The 24206-nt window shown below is 44.7% G+C and overlaps 1 protein-coding gene across 1 annotated transcript in view; it reads left to right on the top strand.

Moving 5' to 3' along the window:
• Window positions 1–24206, top strand: part of TTC33 (tetratricopeptide repeat domain 33) — a 178287-nt gene that overhangs the window by 137345 nt on the left and 16736 nt on the right. The window contains exon 4 of the mRNA XM_073682001.1: window positions 1878–2009. Coding sequence (XP_073538102.1) covers window positions 1878–2009 — 132 coding nt within the window. The remainder of the gene's footprint in view (window positions 1–1877; window positions 2010–24206) is intronic.

Here is a 24206-nt window from a genome sequence, read left to right as displayed (position 1 = left end):
CCCCTTTGTAAAGACCGTAAAAATTAGCTCTAAATAAAAAGGCTCCTGTCTCTGGAACCGTAAGACGGATTAAAAAAGCAAAAAAAAAAGTAAAACTCGGGAGCTGTGAGAATAAAATAATAGCAAAAACTGAAGACAGATCACTCAGGATTATGGTGAAGTGGATACATTGTATCCAGTATAGACAATGTTCTGTGAGCGAAACACATCAGCAGCAGCTGCACAGATCTCTGCTGGATTGTTACAATGTATCCAGTGCAGACAATGCTCTGTGAGCTAAACACATCAGCAGCAGCCGCACAGATCTCTGCTGGATTGTTACAATGTATCCAGTGCAGACAATGCTCTGTGAGCCAAACACATCAGCTGCAACTGCACAGATCTCTGCTGGATTGTTACAATGTATCCAGTGCAGACAATGCTCTGTGAGCTAAACACATCAGCAGCAGCCGCACAGATCTCTGCTGGATTGTTACAATGTATCCAGTGCAGACAATGCTCTGTGAGCTAAACACATCAGCAGCAGCTGCACAGATCTCTGCTGGATTGTTACAATGTATCCAGTGCAGACAATGCTCTGTGAGCGAAACACATCAGCAGCAGCTGCACAGATCTCTGCTGGATTGTTACAATGTATCCAGTGCAGACAATGCTCTGTGAGCTAAATACATCAGCAGCCGCTTCACAGATCTCTGCTGGATTGTTACAATGTATCCAGTGCAGACAATGCTCTGTGAGCTAAACACATCAGCAATTCCAAGGCAAAAACGCTTGAAAAACGCATAGTGGGCACACAGCCTAACTTTATATTTACATGAATCTACAACACATACGGCCCACGGGTTATTGCATTTGTGCCTGTTTTTTGTTGAGCTTTTAGTGTTTTGTGACCTTTTTGAAGTCTGTTTTATATGTGTTCGCCTGTTTGTTTTATTTTCGCCGTTGTCGGCTGAGTTTGGTTGTTCTCCAGAAGTTTTCATTCATAATTTCCTACTTTTTTCGAAGACACTAGACTTGTTTCAATATATTATTAGGTTTTGGTGCAAGTTGTTGTGTATAAATGGTTGCTAAAAAGACTAAAGGCAAAAATAAAGACCGCTTTTTGACTTTGCGCCAAAGTAATGAAACGCGTGCTCTATTTTCAAGGATTTTTGCACAAAAAAATGCAATGAATATCACAAGACAAAAAAGAAAAGTCACTTAAAAAATAAAAGAAGATGCAAATGATGATTTGGGAGCATCACTTGTGCTGCAGAGGGGCACAGGAGCAGAAAGGGAACGTTCCTATATATAGCTCTGCTTTCTGGCAGGTGACCAATGTTATTATCAGACTTTCCCTCCGCACAAACCTCTAAACTTCTCCTTTACAGTTTTGAGTTCACTGTTCGCCCACACCCTGCAACAAATCACTTGTTTGTAAACTTCCTAAAATATTACTCTGCAATCTGTGTCATAAATGGAGGGGTTTTACCCAAATATTTTTGTTTTTTTAAGGCATTGATTGTTTCAAAATAATAAATCGAGCCATACTCGCCTTATAGAAACCCCCCCAGTGATCCAGCACAGGCTGCTCAAGAGATCTGCACCATCTCAGTCACCTGACCGCTGCAGCTAATCACAGGCTGCAACACTCCTGTAACTTCTGAGCAGAGCAACCTGCCTGGGATTCATCAAGGGGCTGGAAGGTTGAATATGCTTCCGTTTATTATTTTAAAACCATCAGTGCCTAAAAAAGGAAACTATTTTCGGACAACCTCTCTATAATAACTCTCGTCCTCGAAGCAAATAAACTTTTGTAACTTTTTGAAACTTTTATGGTTCTTTTTGTTCTTCTTTTTTCAGTTTCTTACTGATACTTTTATGTTTTTTTTTTTCAGTCTCTTCTGTTTCTTCAGGAAATCTTCCCAGCAGTACAAGCCGCAGAAACAGCAGTCAACAGGGACCCAAAGTTTGTAGAGGCCTGGCAGACATTGGGACGGGCACAGCTTGGACTTGGGGAAATAGCGATGGTGAGTCCATAACTTTTCGAGTTACTCCGTTTACAAGCCGGCTCGCTCACGTTACACTTCCCTGCGCTCTTTCTAGTAGACTGACTTCTGTTCTCACGCTCTTCTCCCATAGATTAGATAGGGAGACCGCCTGCTTAACTTGGTGCAGAGGCTGCTGTAATCACAGGACTTGGTTCCCTTCGCCAGACACACAGTCCCTGTTTGGCCGCTATATTAAAAAAAAATATATATATATTAACTTATAAATTGTTATTTCTTTCTATTTTTACATAAAGAGGAAATAAAAGTGATTCAAGTCTCCTTCTACTCTGCTTTATAATGAAATATGAATGGAGTTTGCACCCTGAAGTTAAAAAGCAGCAAAAAAGCAATTATTGTTCAATTCTAGATGAGAAATTCTTTTTCTTATTCCTACAATTATGTTAAATGTAATTGTCATAGAGGAAAATGAAAACCCATACAGACATCTCCAGTGAGGGGACATATCACACTCGCATTGAACATATGGGATTAATTGTGGCTGAGGAAGAGAGAAAACTAATTATAACAGGGGAAATGAGAGAGCGCTGACACTTCAACCTCCATCGAAATAGCAGCCCCCTGTAGTGATCAGGTAATTACAGCACTGAGATTTGCTGGGAAGGAGACACTAGGGCCAAAGCCCCACTATCAGTATTTGGTCAATATTTTTTCTCAGGAGTGGGAGCCAAAACCAGGTGAGGAACAGTCAGCGAAAAGGTGGAATAGAAACAAGTCACCAATTCTTCATTTATCACCCACTCCTGGTTTTGGCGTCCACTCATGAGAAAAAATACTGATAGTGGGGCCTTGGCCTAAGACTGAGATTTGTTTATGCAGAAGCGGGGGAAGTACGCTCCCAAACAAACAAACTTCCTCTGATCAAATCACAGCTAGCAGACCAGTTAGAGCCAGTATTGGAGATTGCATTGATCCAGTATTTATGGGAGATATGTTCGTCCCCTCACTACGAGGCCGAAAATATAACGCATTGACTCATATCATCGTAAGGCCATTCTAACCCTTCCAAGGTAATAACGGTCTGATGGATGATGCAATGAAGGTCATGTTTCAACTGTATGTAAAGATAAAATCGCGATAGGAAACATGATGACAATATCTACCACCTGGGACCTTCAGGGGCAAAGATATCCTATAAGTTGGGAATTTCATAAAATTCTAACAGACCTAGCACATCCCACAACCTACCCCCATATGAGCTCACCAAGTGGATGTATGTGGGCATAACCTTGATCAAATAAAAAGCAATATTTGGTTTTGGGTCATTCATCAGTCCTGGAAGGTACAGCTTGCTGTAGGTTCTGTCCGTTTTCCTAAGAGGTACTTCCCTCCGCTAAACTCTGAGCCACTTCCATGACATCAGGTTTAGTACTTTTTCTTTTATCCCTTTTATTGTATGTAATTGAATATACCTTATTGTTTTATTCTCATTTTGTATCATCTTGTAAATTTTTTATAAACACTCCCTACTTTTCTGGATTAAATATAAAAAAATGTAATAGCTCTGTTCCTCTTGCTCTGTAAACTGCACCCCTGAAGCCATACTCTTATCTGTAATGGGTGTCCAAGCGGCCTGTATAAACGATTGGTGGTGGCAGCTAGTGAATCCCTTTTGTTATTGTGGAGTTGACAGTGACCGGACTGGGGTGTATATATATGTCTTCCATGCGTTGGATCAGAGGTGTATATACCATACCCTCACTTTGAGTTCCCCAGTAACCGGCCTAGTATTGGAAACAGACGCCGCTTCATCAGTCAATTGCGTAATTGCCCTGACGATTGGAGGCAGCGGAGTTGCTTTCCCTTGACAAAGTGGTGACAGCGGCGGAGTGTGTGTGACCCGCCCAGCTGTTATGCTTGACAACTGGTGGCTGTGGTGGGATCTGCATGACCCAGCTGTTATCCTTGACAGTAATAATGTAATGCTATACAAAGTATCTTGGTTGGATTAGAGAGAGGACTTAGGGGCACATACCCTGGTCCTCCAGCACTTTAGGTGCTGGACCTAACTTCCATGATGGTGAAAAAAAAAAGTCTGTCCTCTTTTATATATGGCTGCAATTGGGGTTATTTGGGGCTCAGGTAGGATAGGGGCTCACAATGATTTTTTTTGCACCATTTCTATGAAAAGGATAGTCGTCCTATAAATACTTAACACTTATAATAGCTTGTAATGAAACCACTGTTGCATTTTCCTCCTCGATATGAGATGATGAAGCCTCCAACTGGAAATCGATAGCCTCACGGGACGGTGGTAAAAGTCTGGTCCATTAGAGAGAGACCCTGGTGTTCGGCCGCTCCCGTCTCCAGCACAGAGTCTCATGATACATTTCCGCCGTTGAATGTGATAATACAGCTGCAGAATTAATCCTGACCGTGTTTCCGGCCCTTTAATGGTTGTCAGAAGTTAATGTACAGTTAATGCCGGCCGCCCCTTCTGCCAAGACGAATATCTCACGTTTATATTTAGCAATTTATAGAAGGTTGTGTGGAAGAACTTAACAGTTAGAGACCTTAGGCCTTTATAAGTTCTCAGAATAGGGGGTAAGTGATGCCGCCACACCGGACCCCCGGCAGTAAGTCATATGGGGGACGTCATGTGGGTGAAGGGAGAGGCAGTAAAGCTCAGTGCAGGTGGTTAGTGCATGCCGGGGTCTGGGTGGCTTCTCTGACTGGCACCATGGGTGGCTTCTCTGACTGGCACCATGGGTGGCTTTTCTGACTGGCACCATGGGTGGTGTGAAGACTCAGGGTCTTCCATGGGCGTAACGCTACTCAGACAACACTGGGTGAGGGTAAAACAGCGTGCCAATATTTTATTGACCCACAAGGCAGACAATAAACACACAGAACAGTCCCAGCAAATCCCCAAGATGGTACAACATTACACATTCTCACCCTTCCTTCTCCGCCCGCCTGGGATAGAACAGATGCGACTTTGGAGACTTTCAGGGCCAACTACCTCAACCAGTGGCCCACCGCTTCTGGCGGGCCCCCACAGAGAAGAGATAGCGGCAAGCTTAGGAAGCTAGCAGTCCATCGAGGTACAAGACCAGGAGACCCAAGGTTCCAAATCTGGCATCTCCGAGAGTTTCCATGGAGCCAGGTGACCGGTGGGTCCCTCCTGGCAACTCCAAATATCTACATGAGTTCTAGGTGACCGGTGGGTCCCTCCTAGCAACCCCAAAACAACATAGCCATGGGGCCAGGTGACTTCTTCGTCCTCTCCTGGACTCCCCAAAATGTATTCATGTCTCTCTGATGGTTAATGGAGCAGATCCGAATCTTGCCAGTCAGGGCCGGTACCCTTAGACTAGAATCATATAGAATACAAATCTGTGTCTCTTTGGATGCCATGCAATCCATCTACTTTCCTGTCAGAGGTCTCCCATTCTCCTTCCAAATTCTTTCTGACTCTGCTTGACTCTCTCTCAAGACTGACTGCTTCAAAGAGAACACATGTCCATCCTGCTTCTCCTTGATTTTCTCTGCAGCACTACAGATATCCCTGTTTTATTTACATCTGTATATGGTCATCAGTCACAGGTTGGGTGAAGGGGCATCATTACTCACATGGCTCAGCTATCATTGTGTGAGATAATCTATTTACATAGTTGCTATACAGTGGGCTATTGCAAATAAACCTCTGCTGACTAAAGGCCCCGTCACACATAACGAGATCGCTAGCGAGATCGCTAATGAGTCACGATTTTGGTGACGCAATAGCGATCTCGCTAGCGATCTCGTTATGTCTGACAGGTAGCAACGATCAGGCCCCTGCTGTGAGATCGCTGATCGTTACAAAGCTTCCTGGACCATTCCTGGGTCGTTGCGCTCCCGCTGGGCAGTGTGCATCGCTGTATTTGACACCTTATCAACGACCTCGTTAGCGATTCAGAACTGAGACCTGTAGGCGTGCATAAATTGGACTTTTCTGCGCTCCTCGTCCCCGATTGGTGGTCACTACTGCATCCTTGTTTTTTCAGATCCCACCAGCGTTCTCCGGCTGTGCCTCCACTTTGAAGAAATCAGGCATCTTTAGCGAGGTAGGTATTGTTTGGGGTCTCAAATGAGTTTTCATTTTTAATGGAGACGCAGTAGAGATCCCATCTGACCGGAGACGCAGTGTTAAACCAAGGCCACCCAATCTGAATGCAGTAGCGTCCGCCAACTGGAGATGAGGGGGGCGCGGAAAAGCAATTTTATGCACGCCTTTCTGACACAGTACAGTCCCTATCAAGGTGTGGATCTTTGAAATAGCTGCTGTGTGAAAGCGCCCCAACGACCACCGAGATTGTTGGTTAGATCGCTGGGGCGGCCGAGATGGTTGGAAAGTTCTGCATGTTTGACATCTCCCCAGCGATCCCAAAACCGTGATGCAATAACGATCTCGCTAGCGATCTCGTTATGTGTGACAGGGCCTTTAGTACAATTAGTCATTAGCATAGTAAACATGATTGTTTCCAACCGAATAGAATTCAACATTGAGGGTTATACCAATACTATGACCTTTTTGATCAAGAGAAATACAAATACATTTATAAGTCAACACAACAAATCTAATCGTCTGGCTTATTAAGATTTTACTCTGTATCGTCACAGGTGGCTTCTCTGACTGGCACCACGGGCGGCTTCTCTGACTGGCACCACGGGCGGCTTCTCTGACTGGCACCACGGGCGGCTTCTCTGACTGGCACCACGGCCGGCTTCTCTGACTGGTACCACGGCTGGCTTCTCTGACTGGCCCCGCGGGCGGCTTCTCTGACTGGCACGATGGGCGGCTTCTCTGACTGGCACGATGGGCGGCTTCTCTGACTGGCCCCACGGGCGGCTTCTCTGACTGGCCCCACGGGCGGCTTCTCTGACTGGCCCCACCGGGCGGCTTCTCTGACTGGCCCCACGGGCGGCTTCTCTGACTGGCCCCACGGGCGGCTTCTCTGACTGGCCCCACGGGCGGCTTCTCTGACTGGCCCCACGGGCGGCTTCTCTGACTGGCCCCACGGGTGGCTTCTCTGACTGGCACCACGGGTGGCTTCTCTGACTGGCACCTGGATGGACAGACACTGTGGTGTAGACCATTTAGTAGGCAGTCTGGGGGTAAAATAAATTTTTTGATTAGTAGTTGCTTTCTTGTAGCCAGTTTTGCTTATTTCTTGCTCCTTTTGATTTAGAAAACCCATTTTCACATACACTATTCGGGGTCCTCTCTTCAGAAGTTAGGAACGGCCATCACAAGTGTCCCTCCATGCATTATATAGAGAGTGTAATGCTCCATTCCTCCTGTTGAGGCACTGCTGGGAAAGTCTACACCTGCTGTTCTGTTGACTACTGCTGATCAGAGGATCCCAGCAGTAGGACATCCAGCGATCAATTATCACCAGTGGACCCCATGATTGTCCCTCTTTGTACATACTTTACTTCTCTTGTTCCACTTTTTTAATCACAATATATTATTGAGTTTTCAGAAAAAAACATGAGTGAGGTATCTCCCCTCTGGGACCTCCAGTGATCCAGAGAACAGGGCTCTGCAATGCCTTGTCTGAATGGGAGCGGTGGTGTTCATTCAGATGGAGCACTTCTTGGATCGATGGGGTCTCGGGACTGGTGCAAGTCTCGTTCTGTGTGGAGGGGGACTCCTGAATTATCCCCCCCTGGTAGGACCCTGGCATCACGGTCTGACACCCCTCCACCACCTGACTCATAGCATTACTTTCCATTCTTCTATCTCTACATAGAGAGCTCGTTCTGCGGGCGGTTTGCTCTAGATCTGCAATTTCCCTCTTCCGCTTCCTCTCTACTTTTGTCTATGGTTATCAACTTGGTTACTCAAGAAAAAGCAGAAGAAAAGTCTCGCCGGGTATTTCCCCGATAGCAGAGACGTACATGTGAAGTTTGATTTTTCTTCGCTTTTACTCAGCAGCCCATCATCAATGGGTGATGGTTGTAGTGATATATGAAAATGACAGGTTTCGTGCAATGTGTCGCCTCTTGTATCCCGGAGCTGCGTGTACCACCATGTTATATGCTATGATCGTAAATGACAAGTGCAGCACTGAGGGAAATGTCTTATCAACGTTCAGAAGCCGATATCTGAAGATTATACACTGAAGGACCACTTTATTAGAGACCCCCCCCCCCCCAACTGATAGAACATCAGTCCATCTTTGACCTTCAGGACCACGGTCATTTGTGGTGGAACGGTATATGCACGGTGGTGAGGTGGTTTTGCAGGAATGTCGGCTAATGCAGAAATGATAATTAGATGGAGATACTGACTTGCTTGAAAATCCCAATCTGCCACAGCCCAAAGATGCTCCATGGGATTAAGATGTGGGGATGATTGAGGAAATGTCACTGTCATGTTCGTGGCTACGAAGCCCTTGAGGAATGTGGCATTGTCCATCTACCATAAAGTTATTTGGCTGCCAAAAAGGGATGAACGGCCACAACACTTAGGGAAGTCCTACTGTCCATATGTCCATTGACAACTAACACACAGGAGCCAGGGTGTCCCAAGAAAACTATCACAATGCGTTACTGCACCTCCACCACTCTGACAGGAGGGATCCTCCATCCATCTACAGGTAGCAGATGGGCCAGGGTGTGACAAGAAAACCTTCCGATCCTACATTACTGCACCTCCACCAGCCTAACAGGAAGGAGTCATCCATCCACATGTACCAGTGGAGCCAGGGTGTGCCAAGAAAACTATCACACCAGATTACTGCACCTCCACCAGTCTGACAAGAGGGATCTATCCATCATACAGGTACCCATGGAGTCAGGGTGTGCCAAGAAAACTATCACACCAGATTACTGCACCTCCACCAGTCTGACAAGAGGGATCTATCCATCATACAGGTACCCATGGAGTCAGGGTGTGCCAAGAAAACTATCACACCAGATTACTGCACCTCCACCAGCCTGACAAGAGGGATCTATCCATCATACAGGTACCCATGGAGCCAGGGTGTGCCAAGAAAACTATCACACCAGATTACTGCACCTCCACCAGTCTGACAAGAGGGATCTATCCATCATACAGGTACCCATGGAGTCAGGGTGTGCCAAGAAAACTATCACACCAGATTACTGCACCTCCACCAGCCTGACAAGAGGGATCTATCCATCATACAGGTACCTGTGGGGTCAGGCTGTGCCAAGAAAACACTCACATAAGATTAGTGCAGCTCCACCAGCCTGACAAGAGGGATCTATCCATTATACAGGTACCCATGGAGTCCGGGTGTGCCAAGCAAACTTTCACACCAGATTACTGTACCTCCACCAGCCTGACTGGAAGGAGTCATTCATCCACATGTACCAGTGGAGCCAGGGTGTGCCAAGAAAACTATCACAGCAGATTACTGCACCTCCACCAGCCTGACAAGAGGGATCCATCCATCATACAGGTACCCGTGGAGTCAGGGTGTGCCAAGAAAGCTATCACACCAGATTACTGCACCTCCACCAGCCTGACAAGAGGGATCTATCCATCATACAGGTACCTGTGGGGTCAGGCTGTGCCAAGAAAACACTCACATAAGATTAGTGCAGCTCCACCAGCCTGACAAGAGGGATCTATCCATTATACAGGTACCCATGGAGTCCGGGTGTGCCAAGCAAACTTTCACACCAGATTACTGTACCTCCACCAGCCTGACTGGAAGGAGTCATTCATCCACATGTACCAGTGGAGCCAGGGTGTGCCAAGAAAACTATCACAGCAGATTACTGCACCTCCACCAGCCTGACAAGAGGGATCCATCCATCATACAGGTACCCGTGGAGTCAGGGTGTGCCAAGAAAGCTATCACACCAGATTACTGCACCTCCACCAGCCTGACAAGAGGGATCTATCCATCATACAGGTACCCATGGAGTCAGGGTGTGCCAAGCAAACTATCACACCAGATTACTGCACCTCCACCAGCCTGACAAGAGGGATCTATCCATCATACAGGTACCCATGGAGTCCGGGTGTGCCAAGCAAACTATCACACCAGATTACTGCACCTCCACCAGCCTGACAAGAGGGATCTATCCATCATACAGGTACCCATGGAGTCCGGGTGTGCCAAGCAAACTATCACACCAGATTACTGCACCTCCACCAGCCTGACAAGAGGGATATATCCATCATACAGTTACCCATGGAGTCCGGGTGTGCCAAGCAAACTATCACACCAGATTACTGCACCTCCACCAGCCTGACAAGAGGGATCTATCCATCATACAGGTACCCATGGAGTCCGGGTGTGCCAAGCAAACTATCACACCGGATTACTGCACCTCCACCAGCCTGACTGGAAGGAGTTATTCATCCACATGTACCAGTGGAGCCAGGGTGTGCCAAGAAAACTATCACACCAGATTACTGCACCTCCACCAGCCTGACAAGAGGGATCTATCCATTAAACAGGTACCCATGGAGTCCGGGTGTGCCAAGAAAAGTATCACAGCAGATTACTGCACCTCCACCAGCCTGACAAGAGGGATCCATCCATCATACAGGTACCCGTGGAGTCCGGGTGTGCCAAGCAAACTATCACACCAGATTACTGCACCTCCACCAGCCTGACAAGAGGCATCCATCCATCATACAGGTACCCGTGGAGTCAGGGTGTGCCAAGAAAACTATCACACCAGATTACTGCACCTCCACCAGCCTGACTGGAAGGAGTTATTCATCCACATGTACCAGTGGAGCCAGGGTGTGCCAAGAAAACTATCACACCAGATTACTGCACCTCCACCAGCCTGACAAGAGGGATCTATCCATTAAACAGGTACCCATGGAGTCCGGGTGTGCCAAGAAAAGTATCACAGCAGATTACTGCACCTCCACCAGCCTGACAAGAGGGATCCATCCATCATACAGGTACCCGTGGAGTCAGGGTGTGCCAAGAAAACTATCACACCAGATTACTGCACCTCCACCAGCCTGACAAGAGGCATCCATCCATCATACAGGTACCCGTGGAGTCAGGGTGTGCCAAGAAAACTATCACACCAGATTACTGCACATCAGCCTGATAGTAGGGATCATCCATCATACAGGTACCAGAAGAGTCAGGGTGTGCCAAGAAACCCTTCCCTTCCAACATTACTGTACCTCCACAAGCCTGACAGGTTATCCGTCTACAGGATAAGATGAGGAGCCAGAGTGCGCCAAGAAAACCTTCCCGACCATTACTGTCACCTGGGTCATCTGTCCATAATTATCACAGGACCAAGGTGTAGCAAAATAATCCTTCCCCCACCGTTAGTCTGCCTCTACCAGCCTGACAGGAAGGGATCATCCCTCCCCAGGTATCTGAGGAGTCAGGGTGCACCTAGAAAATCTTCCCCAACATTACTGCACCTCCACCAGTAGCCAAATAGAAACAGATTATCCTTCCACAGGTACCAGAGGAGCCACCGTATGCCACTGTTACCCCGTGTCCATCAGCCTAACAGAAAGGGGTCATTGGTTCATCAGTATGGAGCAAAAAAAAACTGGATTCATCTCACCAGGCAATGTTTCTCCTCTGTTCAGAGAAACCTTTTTTGCTCTCTGGAGTCACCTATCCCCCTTAGTCAGCAATGATGCTGAGCTGGTTGTCTGCTGTTGTAGCCCATCCATGATGAGGAATGATGAGTTGTGGGTTCAGATACATTAGTTGAGCATCAGTGATGTATTTGGCTCTGGTTTTCTTGACTCTGCACTGCCTGCTCATCAGTTTGATTCTTCATATCATCCTCTGCTCCCTTGCATCAGAACGATTCTTTATATTACACCCTGATCCCTTTCATCAGAAAGATTCTTCAGATCCTCCTCAGACCCCTTTATCGGAATAATTCTTTAAATTTCCCTCTGATTCTTTTATCAGAATGATTCTTTAAATCTTCCTCTGATAATTTCATCAGAATGATTCGTTACAGCCTCCGCTGATCTTTTAATCAGAACTATTCTTCACATCCTCCCTTCATCAGTAGGATACTTTTCATCAGAACGACTCTTCACCTTCTCCTCTGCTCTTTGTTTTTCTTCATATCCTGTTTGATTATTTTTTATCAGAACAACTAGTCACATTTTTCTTTGATTCCTTTCATCAGAGTGATACTTCCCATCCTTTTCTGATCCTTTCATCAGATTCTTCACACCCTCCTCTGATACTTTCTTGAGAATGATTCTACACATTCTCCTCTGATCCTTTCATCAGAATGATTCTTCATATCTTCATGGAATTCCTTTCACTCCTCACACCCTTTTTTGACTTGTTGAATCAGAGCGACTCTTCACATTCTCCTTCTGGTGCTTTTGTCAGATTTTTCACAGCATCTTCTGATTCTTTTTCATCAGAACGATTCTTCACATCCTGTTCTGATACTGATATCAGAAGGATTCCTAGCACCCTTTCGTGATTTTTTTTTTTTATCACAACTATTCTTCACAACCTTTTTTGATCCCTTTTAACAGAACAATTCTTCTAGTCGTTCTCTGATTTCTGTGATATTTTTATCAGAACAATTAGTCACATTTTTCTCTGATCTCTTTCATCAGATTGATTCTTCACGTTCTCTTCTGATCCTTTCATCAGATTCTTCAAACCCTCCGCTATTTCTTTCTTGAGAATGCTTCTTCACATTCTCCTCTGATCCTTTCATCAAAACGATTCTTCATATCTTCATGGAATTCCTTTCATTAGAACTATTCCTCAGACCCTTTTCTGATATATATATTTTTTAATCATAGGGTCTCTTCGCGTCCTCCTCCTGGTGCTTTTGTCAGATTCTTCACACCATCTTTTGATTTTTTTTATCAGAACGATTCTTCACATTCTCTTCTGATCCTTTCATCAGATTCTTCAAACCCTCCGCTATTTCTTTCTTGAGAATGCTTCTTCACATTCTCCTCTGATCCTTTCATCAAAACGATTCTTCATATCTTCATGGAATTCCTTTCATTAGAACTATTCCTCAGACCCTTTTCTGATATATATATTTTTTAATCATAGGGTCTCTTCGCGTCCTCCTCCTGGTGCTTTTGTCAGATTCTTCACACCATCTTTTGATTTTTTTTTATCAGAACGATTCTTCACATTCTCTTCTGATCCTGATATCAGAAGGATTCCTCACACCCTCACAACTATTCTTCACAACCTTCTTTGATACCTTTTATCAGAACAATTCTTCTCATCCTTCTCTGATCCCTTTCACCAGATTGATTCTTCACATCCTTCTCAGTTGCTCGGTCAACATGAACTCCTTCCTCCTGATGTTTTTCCTCATTCACACCATTCTGTGTGAACATAGCCTAACCGGCATATGCCATGCTCGTACAGAGGTCCATTAATAGGAGCAGCCTAGCTGTCATGTAGAAGATCTTGAAGGACTTCTGCTTCTTGTTGACTTTTTTTTATCTTAATGCGTTGAGTTCTCTTAGTTTGTCGTCTATTCTCCATTCACCATGGGGTGATATTTGCTTTCCTTGTGCCCCACCTTATATTTATAGCTCCGGCTGACTGTGCTAAGGATCACTGCTCCCATCCTGACAGCTGCTCCGCGGTGTCGATAGGTTAATCAATAACCCATTCCTAACGTCGGGTTCACGCGCTCAGAACACGGAGCGTTCTCTGTGCAGAACATGTGCACAGCGGATCCAACTCACTTCATTATTTGTTGACTCAGAGCAATGGAGATCCCTGAGCAATTTTGAAATACCCTCGACCTGATAACATATCATCATTTGCAGAAGATAATAACCAATAATGGCCTCCTTTACCCATATAATCTATTGCTAGAGGCCCCAAAGCAAAAGTGTCCACGGCCGGCGACTTCGGATCTGGATGCGCCTGCTGTCTCAGAAGTTCATGGAAGTTTTGTGGAATATCGGCAAGAACACAAATGATCTATAAAAGGCTCATAGCTACTATCTGTGATCGCGGCCATGGAGCATCCTGAGCATCTAGTGTCTACAAGGAGTAATGGTCCCTGCCCCGGGCTGTTCCTCCGAGATAAGCTTCTATTTACTCCATACGTCTAGAATAGTCATTCGATGAGCTGCTTATCTCCCAGAATAAGTACTGAAGTATTCAGAGCGGCAAAGTATAATGCGTCTTCTGATTAAACTTTCATATCATCCACAGCAAATAATCTCGGTTCTTAAAAGCAGAAACCCTTAGAGTGACTTTAGGCGAGGCACCAGATAGTTGTTGGCCAAGCTCCATCATTGATAGATCAATCCGGCATTTACCGTAGAGTTGAGGTTGTGCAAAATCATCGGGATCCACTGACCTCATGTGTATGGCCACCTGTACAGCTCAGAATACATTGGTGCTTGGAAATGGTGCGGGTAATAATACCTGGAGTAGAAATTGTCCGGCTTACTTGGTGGAAAGACTCATCGGTGACCACAATGACTTTGGCCAAGAGCTTGAACCTGGTGGCAACGGCAAGTTTTCGAGCTTTCGACATGGTTTGCTATTGACTATACAGTGCCACTGAATAAAGCTTAGCAGAGGCCACAGGGGACAAGCGGCAGGGTGAATTCCTAGTGCTGCTATCACTTATTGCAGTTGGCATTGGTCATGGTGGTCGGAGCACCGATTGGTGGGACATCCTAGGTACATAGGATGGTTTATTAGGAATGTCCATCAGGGGCCATGCCTTGGGATATTCTCATTAGTTCAATGAAAAATCACCAACCTGTTACCCAGTTCCAATGCTGCATCTCAGCGAGTGACCATGGTTCACGCAAGTGGCCTGGTAAATGGACGATTCCTCTACACCGGCTCCGGTCTTCCCTTCTGCTTTAGTTTGCAGCTCTTCCTCTCAGACTTCAGAGGATCATGAGAAGTCTACAGCCTCCACCCAAAGATGAAGATTAGGCTTGGTGGCCTTTTAATTGGGAATCTTGCAAGGTGTTGTGTATTAATTGAGGTTCATATCGATTCCTGGCTCCTGTTTCTGAGCTATTTCATCTTGGTATCGATCCCTGATTGACTCTGACTCTAGTCCTGTCTCGGCCTCTGGATTGTTCACTCGTTACCTGTTGACCTACTTAGGGCTCTGATCCTTAGCTGCGATCCCGACTTTTCTGCTGCCTCATCCTCTGTCGTGTTGCATCCTGGCTGTTCCGTTCCTGACTACATTTTTATTACATCTGCACCACTGCCACCAGTCCGTGACAATTCTGGAGATTGCAACCTGGGAATATTTTTTAAGCAAAGTCAATGACTCCTAAGGACTCTGCACCCTAGGCTGACCAACTCCATATGGACTGCAGCTCACAATGTCCTCATCTCCAGGCTATGACTGATGGCTGCACATTTGGTTTCTCCAGGGTTCCGGTCCATGTATGGTGAAGAATACTCAGAATGATTCAGTTGACAAAAGCAAATTACGGGAAATGACCTAATTTCTATCTCAACACCGGGGTTTCGAAAACAAGGGCTTCATCTCTGACACCCCCGTTTTGATGGTCCCTCTGGTCTGTACTTCCTGGTCCCTCTCAACAGATGGGAAATGCATCTCAGCCATTCACTGTCTGTGACGAGTCACCATTGCTGTTAGCGATTGGCTGTATCTCAAGATAGAAGCGTGAAGCAGCAGAGACTTGGGTAGTATATGAGCTGGAGTGACGGAGCATCCGTGGAGATGAGTATTGCTTCTTTTGGTGTTTTTTCCAAACTCTGGAAACCTGATTAATGCAGTATTTTTTTCTCATACCCTGTAACAAGACCTCGGTAACCAAAATGGCAGTCGCACGCTCTGTGCACATCCCATGTGCGGCCATGAATTCTCCTGCAGGATTATATATTAATACGTAGCACCGCCATAGATAATCAGATCGCATTTTTACCGTCTTTGTTGCTCTGTTTTCGCTGTGTTGCCTGGTAATACTTTCTGGCCAGACAGAAGTGACGGCTGAAGTCGACTAAGTCCAGGTCCGCTGACGCGATTTATGGGCGTCTTTGCGCCTGTGGATCCTGCAATGTGTCACCTCGATAAAAGGCTGGGATGGTGATGTTTGGTTCTGCAGCCTCCCCAATGATCTATTGCACCACCGCATCGCGCCCCTGCGTCGTTTCTTACAGAGAGAACAGGTGCATTTGATCTGGAGCCCTAGGAAAGAAAAAAATTTTTCTTATTTTTGGAAGAATTTATATTGCTAAGAATGAGAGTCGCATTCAACTAATCTTGTGATTTTCTGCAGTAGCTGAAAATGCTGGAAAAAAAGAATCCTCCATCTAACTCAACAGCCTTGTTACACCCAGAGAAAGTAACGTACGGTATAGTGTGTGCATTCCTCTTCAAATTACACGCAGAAGCCATTTTCAGCAAGGCTGGACTTGTCAAAAAAGAAGAAGAAATCAAAATTGCTGGACGAATCATCAACAATCTTTAAATACGCAGATGATACAACATTGATAGGAATAAGTGTAGATGGAATGAGGGACTTGTTACGGAGAGTAAAGATGGAAGATTGAACATGGGACTGCCGCTCAATACAAAGAAGACAAAGATATTGACTACTGCCAGGTACGACCGGGACACATCTGAGATGGACAGTGAAGAACTGGACGTTGTAGAGGACTTCAACCTACTCGGATCAATGATCACTCAAGAAGCAGCGATGACACCAGAAGTCAATAAGGGAATAGCTACAGGCAAATCAACAGTGAAGTCACTGGACAAGGTCTTCAAATCAAGGAAGATTTCACTTGCGATGAAGACACGACTCGTACATAGTCTGGTCTTTTCTGTAGTAACATATGGATGCAAAACATGGACAATAAAGAAACAAGACAGAAGAAGAATCAACGCCTTCGAAATGTGGTGCCGGAGAAGGATGTTATCAATATCATGGATGGCAAGAAGAACAATTTTGGAACAAATCAAGCCAGAAATGTCACTGGAAGCAAGGATCACCCAACTACGACTTGTCTACTGTGGACACATCATACGAAGAGAGCAATCACTGGAGAAGAACATCATGGTGGGAAGAATAGAAGGAACAAGGCGAAGAGGAAGACCAGCGACCCGATGGCTTGATACTATCGAGGTAACGACGGAGAAGAACCTGGTAGATCTATCTAGGCTTGCATAAGATCGATCTTCCTACAAGATGGAGCTGAAGGGCATTAATAATAATAATAATAATAATACTAGAGTGTGTGCAGATGTAGATTCTGAAGAGTTTTGGGAGCTCCTTGGGGGCAAGACTAATGTAAAACAATTGTCAACTGTTACACCAGTAGCAGGTTCAGCACTTCCTACATCCTGGATCGAGGATCATCCAGCACCGGATAGGGGATACCCACCTCCTTACATCTGCCCAACTTCACATGACATACATATGTGCGTAAACAGTGAGACCAATGATTGGCTGCAGTGGTTTTTTTTTAAAAAAAACAAAAACTTTACTTATGAAACGGCCACTTTCTTGGGACTTTTCCTGTACCCAAAAGTTTTTTTTTATATATATATGAATTTCGACATCGTTCATATTTTTTTGCAGAATTAGTATTGGCCGTGCACCGTACATTACTGGCCATATCATCTCTCGAGATAAGTGCTGGAGAGGAACGTGCGTCTATTCATCTGACATTAATTAGCGCTTCCACCACCGGCTATTAGAAAAATGTATCTCTGCGCACCTCGTCCTGGGAAATGAAGCTCGTCATGCTTTCTGTATTGATTCATGACTACTTCTATCATTACAGCAGCCGCAGAGTGGAATCATCACCCCGGCAAGTGCTGCCGCCGCTGTCTGTGGTGGACGAAGCCTTTGACCTCTTCGTTGCCCATTGTTGTCACTGCAGTGGTGCTGGGCTCATTCCATTAGCAATATACGGCCATCATCCCGAAGCAACGGGCAGCCCTTTGCTTAGCCACATTAACCTCTAAAAGACACACATATCACCACATTGATGCCCTCGCTGGGGAACCAAGGCTGTAAGCTCCCCCAGAAAAAAAGCCCCCCATATCTATGTAGAAGAGTGTAATAATTGATTATATTATTATAGTTGGGTTATAGAAGCGATCACGGGGTTGTAGGTTGATGTCCTCAATAGGACCAAAAGTTTTTAGAAACAAACAAAAAAATGTTTAGAAAGTGAAAAGAATTACCAGGTTACTGAACAATAGAAATATTATCACCGGAAGGAAATAATTGGTTGTGAAAAGTAGGAATGTAGGCGGGCGCTGACCCAAAAAGAAGACAATGGGGGGGTTCACAAGGTTGGTTGGGGCAGCAATAGAACTTTTGGGCTACGTGCACACAATGTCTTTAAGACAATGGTGGATCTACCAAGGTTTTCCTTGGCAAAGCAACTTAATTATGTGCCTTCAGCGTCTTCTTGCTGAGTTTTTTGGAGCAGAAACTGATCAGAAATTCAAAGTTTTTGAACAGTTTTGAGATTTGGAGAAGATTTGCAGAGTTTTCGCTCAGTGGCTATGTGCACAGGGAGTCTTTTGCAGTGTTTTTTTTTTTTTTTTTAGATGAAGCTAAACACTTTTGCGGCACTTTTAATGCGACTTCTAGGTGTAATCCACAATAAAAAAGACATTGTCTGCACATACCTTTTAAGGGTTTGTTTTGAGATGGTCCAAATAAAAAAAGGGATACTTGTGAGTTAGTCATTTTAGTCCAGGTTGCCCCTGTTTTGTATTATATAGTTGTATGTTCATGCAAACTGATGTGAAGGTTGGTAGGGGTGTAAATACTTGGCTACCATAATGCGCTCAGTAAAAAGGTGTAAAAGCCCGAGGCTGATGCACTTCTAATAAAGAAATTGTACTTTCAGGAGCTCCACGTTCTCTTATCTGTATTTGAAGGAGTAGGACGCTACTTCTGCACCATTTCCCAGGAGTTAGATGTTCTGCAATCTGCCAGCGGATCCGGAGCCTGCACCATCAGGACGAGCTTCTGCCAGCACCAACCCTACACCACCCGCTAGCCGGGCTCCTCTTGAAGTTCTGGTCAGAACTGCATAGTGAGGGGATTGTGGGAACAAGAGATCGCGGTGGGAGCTGTACCGGTAATGCTGGAGGACAGATACGGCCGACATTGCAGCTCCTCGGGGGTTGTCACCCAGTATTCCACCAATAGACTAGACCTAGTTACGTCATGGTACATGCCTTCATTTTGAAATCATATAGAAAAAAATGACGTATAAGAACATAATTTTGCAAAAAAATTCATAAATTTATTAATACACATTTAATTAAAAAACATCTATATTGAAAAGTGGCATAAATACATAAGTAGCGAGCTATAATAGAGATGCCAAGACCAATACAATCATATAATAAATAGATTAAACCTACATAGTTGAAGCAAATACGGGTATGGGTATGTAAACCACATGCCCTATCCCAGCTTCAATGCAAATGCTAAGGTGCACAGTGCATAAAAAGTTGATATAAAAGCAAATCCATTTAGCACTTGAAAATAAGTGGGAATGTAGTATTACTCACATATGTATTGTTTTTCAGTCCAGGTATCGTCACCCCTACGCGCGTTTCGGCGCTGTGCCTTCTTCTGGGGGTTATCATGCCTTCATTTTGGTAGATTTGTTGGGATGGGGCGATAACTCTGTGGGGACTGGTGATCATATTGGTTGTTTTTGGGAAACCATAAATTACCAGAATGACTATAGACGAGGTTCGATAACTTCTGAGGAAAGTTCTTGAATGATCTAGGAGCCATTTACGGTAGATACTTACCGAGAAGCTCCGGCAGATACTTCATTCCTAGGCCTCCCTCTTGTCTCGCAAATTGTGCTGGACTTTTTCTACTTCGCCCCTATATCTTTTTAGCTAGCTTCTTTTTTTTTTCCAGAACAGTCTAGCCTCCCAGATCACATCTATCAGAATCTATAATTATTTAGATCTTTTCAAGACACGGATGTGGGTGTGAGGCCCAGGAGAGGCCACATACTGTGCCATATGCAGCTGCTCACACATCACAGGCCGTGGGCTAACTCGGGAGAAAATTCACATGTGAAATGATGGTAATCTCCAGTGTTTCCATATGCCTCCCAAAAATGTCTCATAGCTATGTTCTAGCCTGATGTAAAGGGGATTCACATCCATGTTTGTATCTCTTGAGCATTGGATCTCCGAGGAGGTCAGAACAAATTCTTTCTTCCCGTCACAATTCTGCACTTATTGAAACTCCCATAGAAATAACTTCAGAGTAGGGATGAGCGGACCCTTGGAAGTTTTGGTCCAAAGTTCTTCTCGGATACCAGAACTGTACCCAAACTTGAACCTAAACCCGAACCCCATAGAAATCTATGGAAATTATTTCTCTCTCTCACCCTCCCTCTTCCTCTCTCTCTCTCCGAACTCCCAAACTGTAAAACGGACTTCCAGGAGAAGTCAGTGTTCTCCGTTCAGCACCAGATACTGGGTGTCCGGTATGAAACCCCGAATTTTACAGTTCGGGTTCGCTCATCTCTACTGGAGAGAGATGCGCAGGTGCGTCCACCTCCCCTCCACCAGTGACATGCAACTGGCCTCCTGTCAGGTTTTCAAAAGGATTGTTATTTTTAATGCACAATGAAGCTCTAGCCTGCATGCGCAATATTTGCTTTGATAAACACCAGCTGATGTCAACCTAAAACCACAAGTGTGAAAAGTACGCAAGGCTGCTAATCCCAGGATGGTTATTCCTCCTGGTCCTATTTACGTTATAGGAGATGGAACTACAGTTTTGACCTTGTCCAGACAGCAAATATTTGTATACCGTCCATCCGTCAAATCGCCGTGGCTCCATATGAAGCCTAAGGCCGTTTAAAAAAAGAAACAAGAAAGGAAGCAGAGGAAGAGAAGAATATTACCACCAGCAGTGCTTGTGTTATATTTAATGCACAATGAGGCTCTAGCCTGCATGCGCAATATTTGCTTTGAAAAATACCAGTTGATGTCAACCTAAAACCACAAGTGTGAACAGTGTGCAAGGCTGCTAATCCCAGGATTTTTGTTCCTTTTGGTCTTATTTACTCTATAGGAGATGGAACTACAGTTGCGCCCTTGTCCAGACAGCAAATATTGGTATACTGTTCATTCATCAAGTCACCATGGCTCCAGAACAAGCCGATGGTCTTAAAGAAAAAAAGAACAAGAAAGGAAGCAGAGGAAGAGCAGAATATCTCTCAGAACCGGTGCCAGTTACACAGCGGTTACCACCAGATTACCAGTTATTAAAAGGAATCTGTCACCATTTTTTTGCCACGTAGTCTGAAAACAGCATAGTGTAGAGACCAGAAACCCTGATTCTAGCGATGTGTCACTTACTGGGCTGCTTGCTGTAGTTTTGATAAAATCACAGTTTTATCAGCCATCGATATTCACTAGAGCTCTAGAAAACCTGCTGCCATGAAGTCCAATCACACTCCCACCAGTGATTAGCAACTTTCTGCCTATGCACAGTATACACAGAAAGCTGCCAATCAGTGGTGTGGGGCGGGGTATACAGGGCTCAGCATTCAGAGAACTGGAGAGAAAACTGTGATTTTATAAAAACTGCAGAACCCAGTAAAATAAGTGACACATCACTGGAATCTGGTTCTCTGTCCCTATATCATGCTGCTCTCAGATGGGGTGGGAAAAACCTGATGACTGATTCCCTTTAATTTGGCTGAGTGCAGTCAAAACATGCCACCCTTTCCAAGTTACCTACATTGGTTATAGTGATTAGATCTAATCTACATTGTACTTAATGCAAATTTATTCACATGTAAACCTTTACGTGGCAGCAAGCAATGTAAAATACAGGAAAAACCTGCCGCCATCTGCACTGAGACGTCAGTTCATCACTGATAGACGTCTTACCTATCATAGTCTATGTGGCTGTTCACACGTCCATGTATTTTTGCATACCAAATGGTTCATGCAAAGTCACGTCGTCTTGTCCAATTTTGTTCCTAGTCTCGGAACAATCTCATCAATGCAAGTGTATGGATCCATGAAGAAAATCGGACAACACTGATGCCATCCTTACGCTGATAGGAACTAATGAAACTGATTATAAAAACTGACACTGACCAAACTCTGAGGAGTCTGATCAAAAACCCCAATGAAATTCAGACCGTTTTTGGCGTAAAAGAAAAATCGCTGATGTCTGAATGAGCACTAAAGAAATAATTTGAGAGAGATGCACATTCCTGTCCATCTCCCCTCTACCAGTGCTACGCGACTGGGCTCCTGTAAGCTTTTCAATAGACTTTTGTTACTTTTAATGCACAGTGAAGCTCTAGCCTGCATGCGCAATATTTGCTTTGAAAAATAACTTTTGTTTTGAATAATGCTTTTAAAAACTGCTACTGCACCAAACTCTTTGATCAAGAACTTTGATCAAAAACCCCCAATGAAACTCGGACTGTTTTTTGGCGCATGAGATTAATTGCTGATGTCTGAATGAGCCCTAAGATTAATATATATACAAACATAACCAAATCTACTGTTACCTTCTATCTCCGCTTCTCGGTCGCCGACTGATGAAATCACTCACTGTCGTTATACCTGGCACTAACCCTTTGCTCCATTAGGCCGTGTTCACTTCTTGCTGCCGCGTTACGTTTTTTTTCCAGTAAAAACATTGCAGGGAAAATGTTATATAATTGACAGGCGCTGTGAGTATAAAGATCTTTCTTGTGCCCCAGGGAGTGAAGGGTTAACGCACTGTATCACCCTCTCATCTATATTTAATATTTCAGCTTATTGCTTTGTTTCCGAAACAAAAGAAGAATATGAAGACGCCGAGTCCTGCCGCGTTTACACGCTGTATTATTTGACCTGTTAATGCCTCCTGGCGCTTCTCCCAGTGGGAACACTTAGTGGAGACATTGTAGTCCTGCAGCTACTCCGCGGACGGCGCGGCCACCAACGGCAGCCTGCTACTTCCCAGAAGCTTCTGAGGTTTTATAAAAATGAACAGTCGCTCTTCCAGGCAGGTTTAAGTGATCTGACCGCAATGGAGAGATGGAAATGCAACTGTGAAAATGCTGAACGTTCACTGACTATTTATGTAGGATAATAATATTATTATATGTGCTGGACTAAGGCTGGTGAGCAGAATAGTGAGTGCAGCTCTGGAGTATAATACAGGATGTATCTCCGGATCAGTAATGTAATGTATGTACACAGTGACTGCACCAGCAGAATAGTGAGTGCAGCTCTGGAGTATAATACAGGATGTAACTCAGGGTCAGTAATGTAATGTATGTACACAGTGACTGCACCAGCAGAATAGTGAGTGCAGCTCTGGAGTATAATACAGGATGTAACTCAGGATCAGTAATGTAATGTATGTACACAGTGACTGCACCAGCAGAATAGTGAGTGCAGCTCTGGAGTATAATACAGGAGGTAACTCAGGATCAGTAATGTAATGTATGTACACAGTGACTGCACCAGCAGAATAGTGAGTGCAGCTCTGGAGTATAATACAGGATGTAACTCAGGATCAGTAATGTAATGTATGTACACAGTGACTGCACCAGCAGAATAGTGAGTGCAGCTCTGGAGTATAATACAGGAGGTAACTCAGGATCAGTAATGTAATGTATGTACACAGTGACTGCACCAGCAGAATAGTGAGTGCAGCTCTGGAGTATAATACAGGATGTAACTCAGGATCAGTAATGTAATGTATGTACACAGTGACTGCACCAGCAGAATAGTGAGTGCAGCTCTGGAGTATAATACAGGATGTAACTCAGTATCAGTACAGGATCAGTAATGTAATGTATGTACACAGTGACTGCACCAGCAGAATAGTGAGTGCAGCTCTGGGGTATAATACAGGATGTAACTCAGGATCAGTACAGGATCAGTAATGTAATGTATGTACACAGTGACTGCACCAGCAGAATAGTGAGTGCAGCTCTGGAGTATAATACAGGATATAACTCTGGATCAGTACAGGATCAGTAATGTAATGTATGTACACAGTGACTGCACCAGCAGAATAGTGAGTGCAGCTCTGGAGTATAATACAGGATGTAACTCAGGATCAGTACAGGATCAGTAATGTAATGTGTGAAGACCCGGGGTCTTCCGTGGGCATAATACTACTCAGACAACACAGGGTTAGGGTAAAACAGTGTGGCAATACTTTATTGACCCACAAGGCAGACAAGAAACACACAGAACAGTCCCAGC

This window comes from Phyllobates terribilis, unplaced genomic scaffold, assembly GCF_046119375.1.
Source record: "Phyllobates terribilis strain yellow unplaced genomic scaffold, ASM4611937v1 Scaffold_1__5_contigs__length_1240528914, whole genome shotgun sequence".
Taxonomy (NCBI): Eukaryota; Metazoa; Chordata; class Amphibia; order Anura; family Dendrobatidae; genus Phyllobates; species Phyllobates terribilis.
This window is presented reverse-complemented; position numbering and strand designations above follow the sequence as displayed.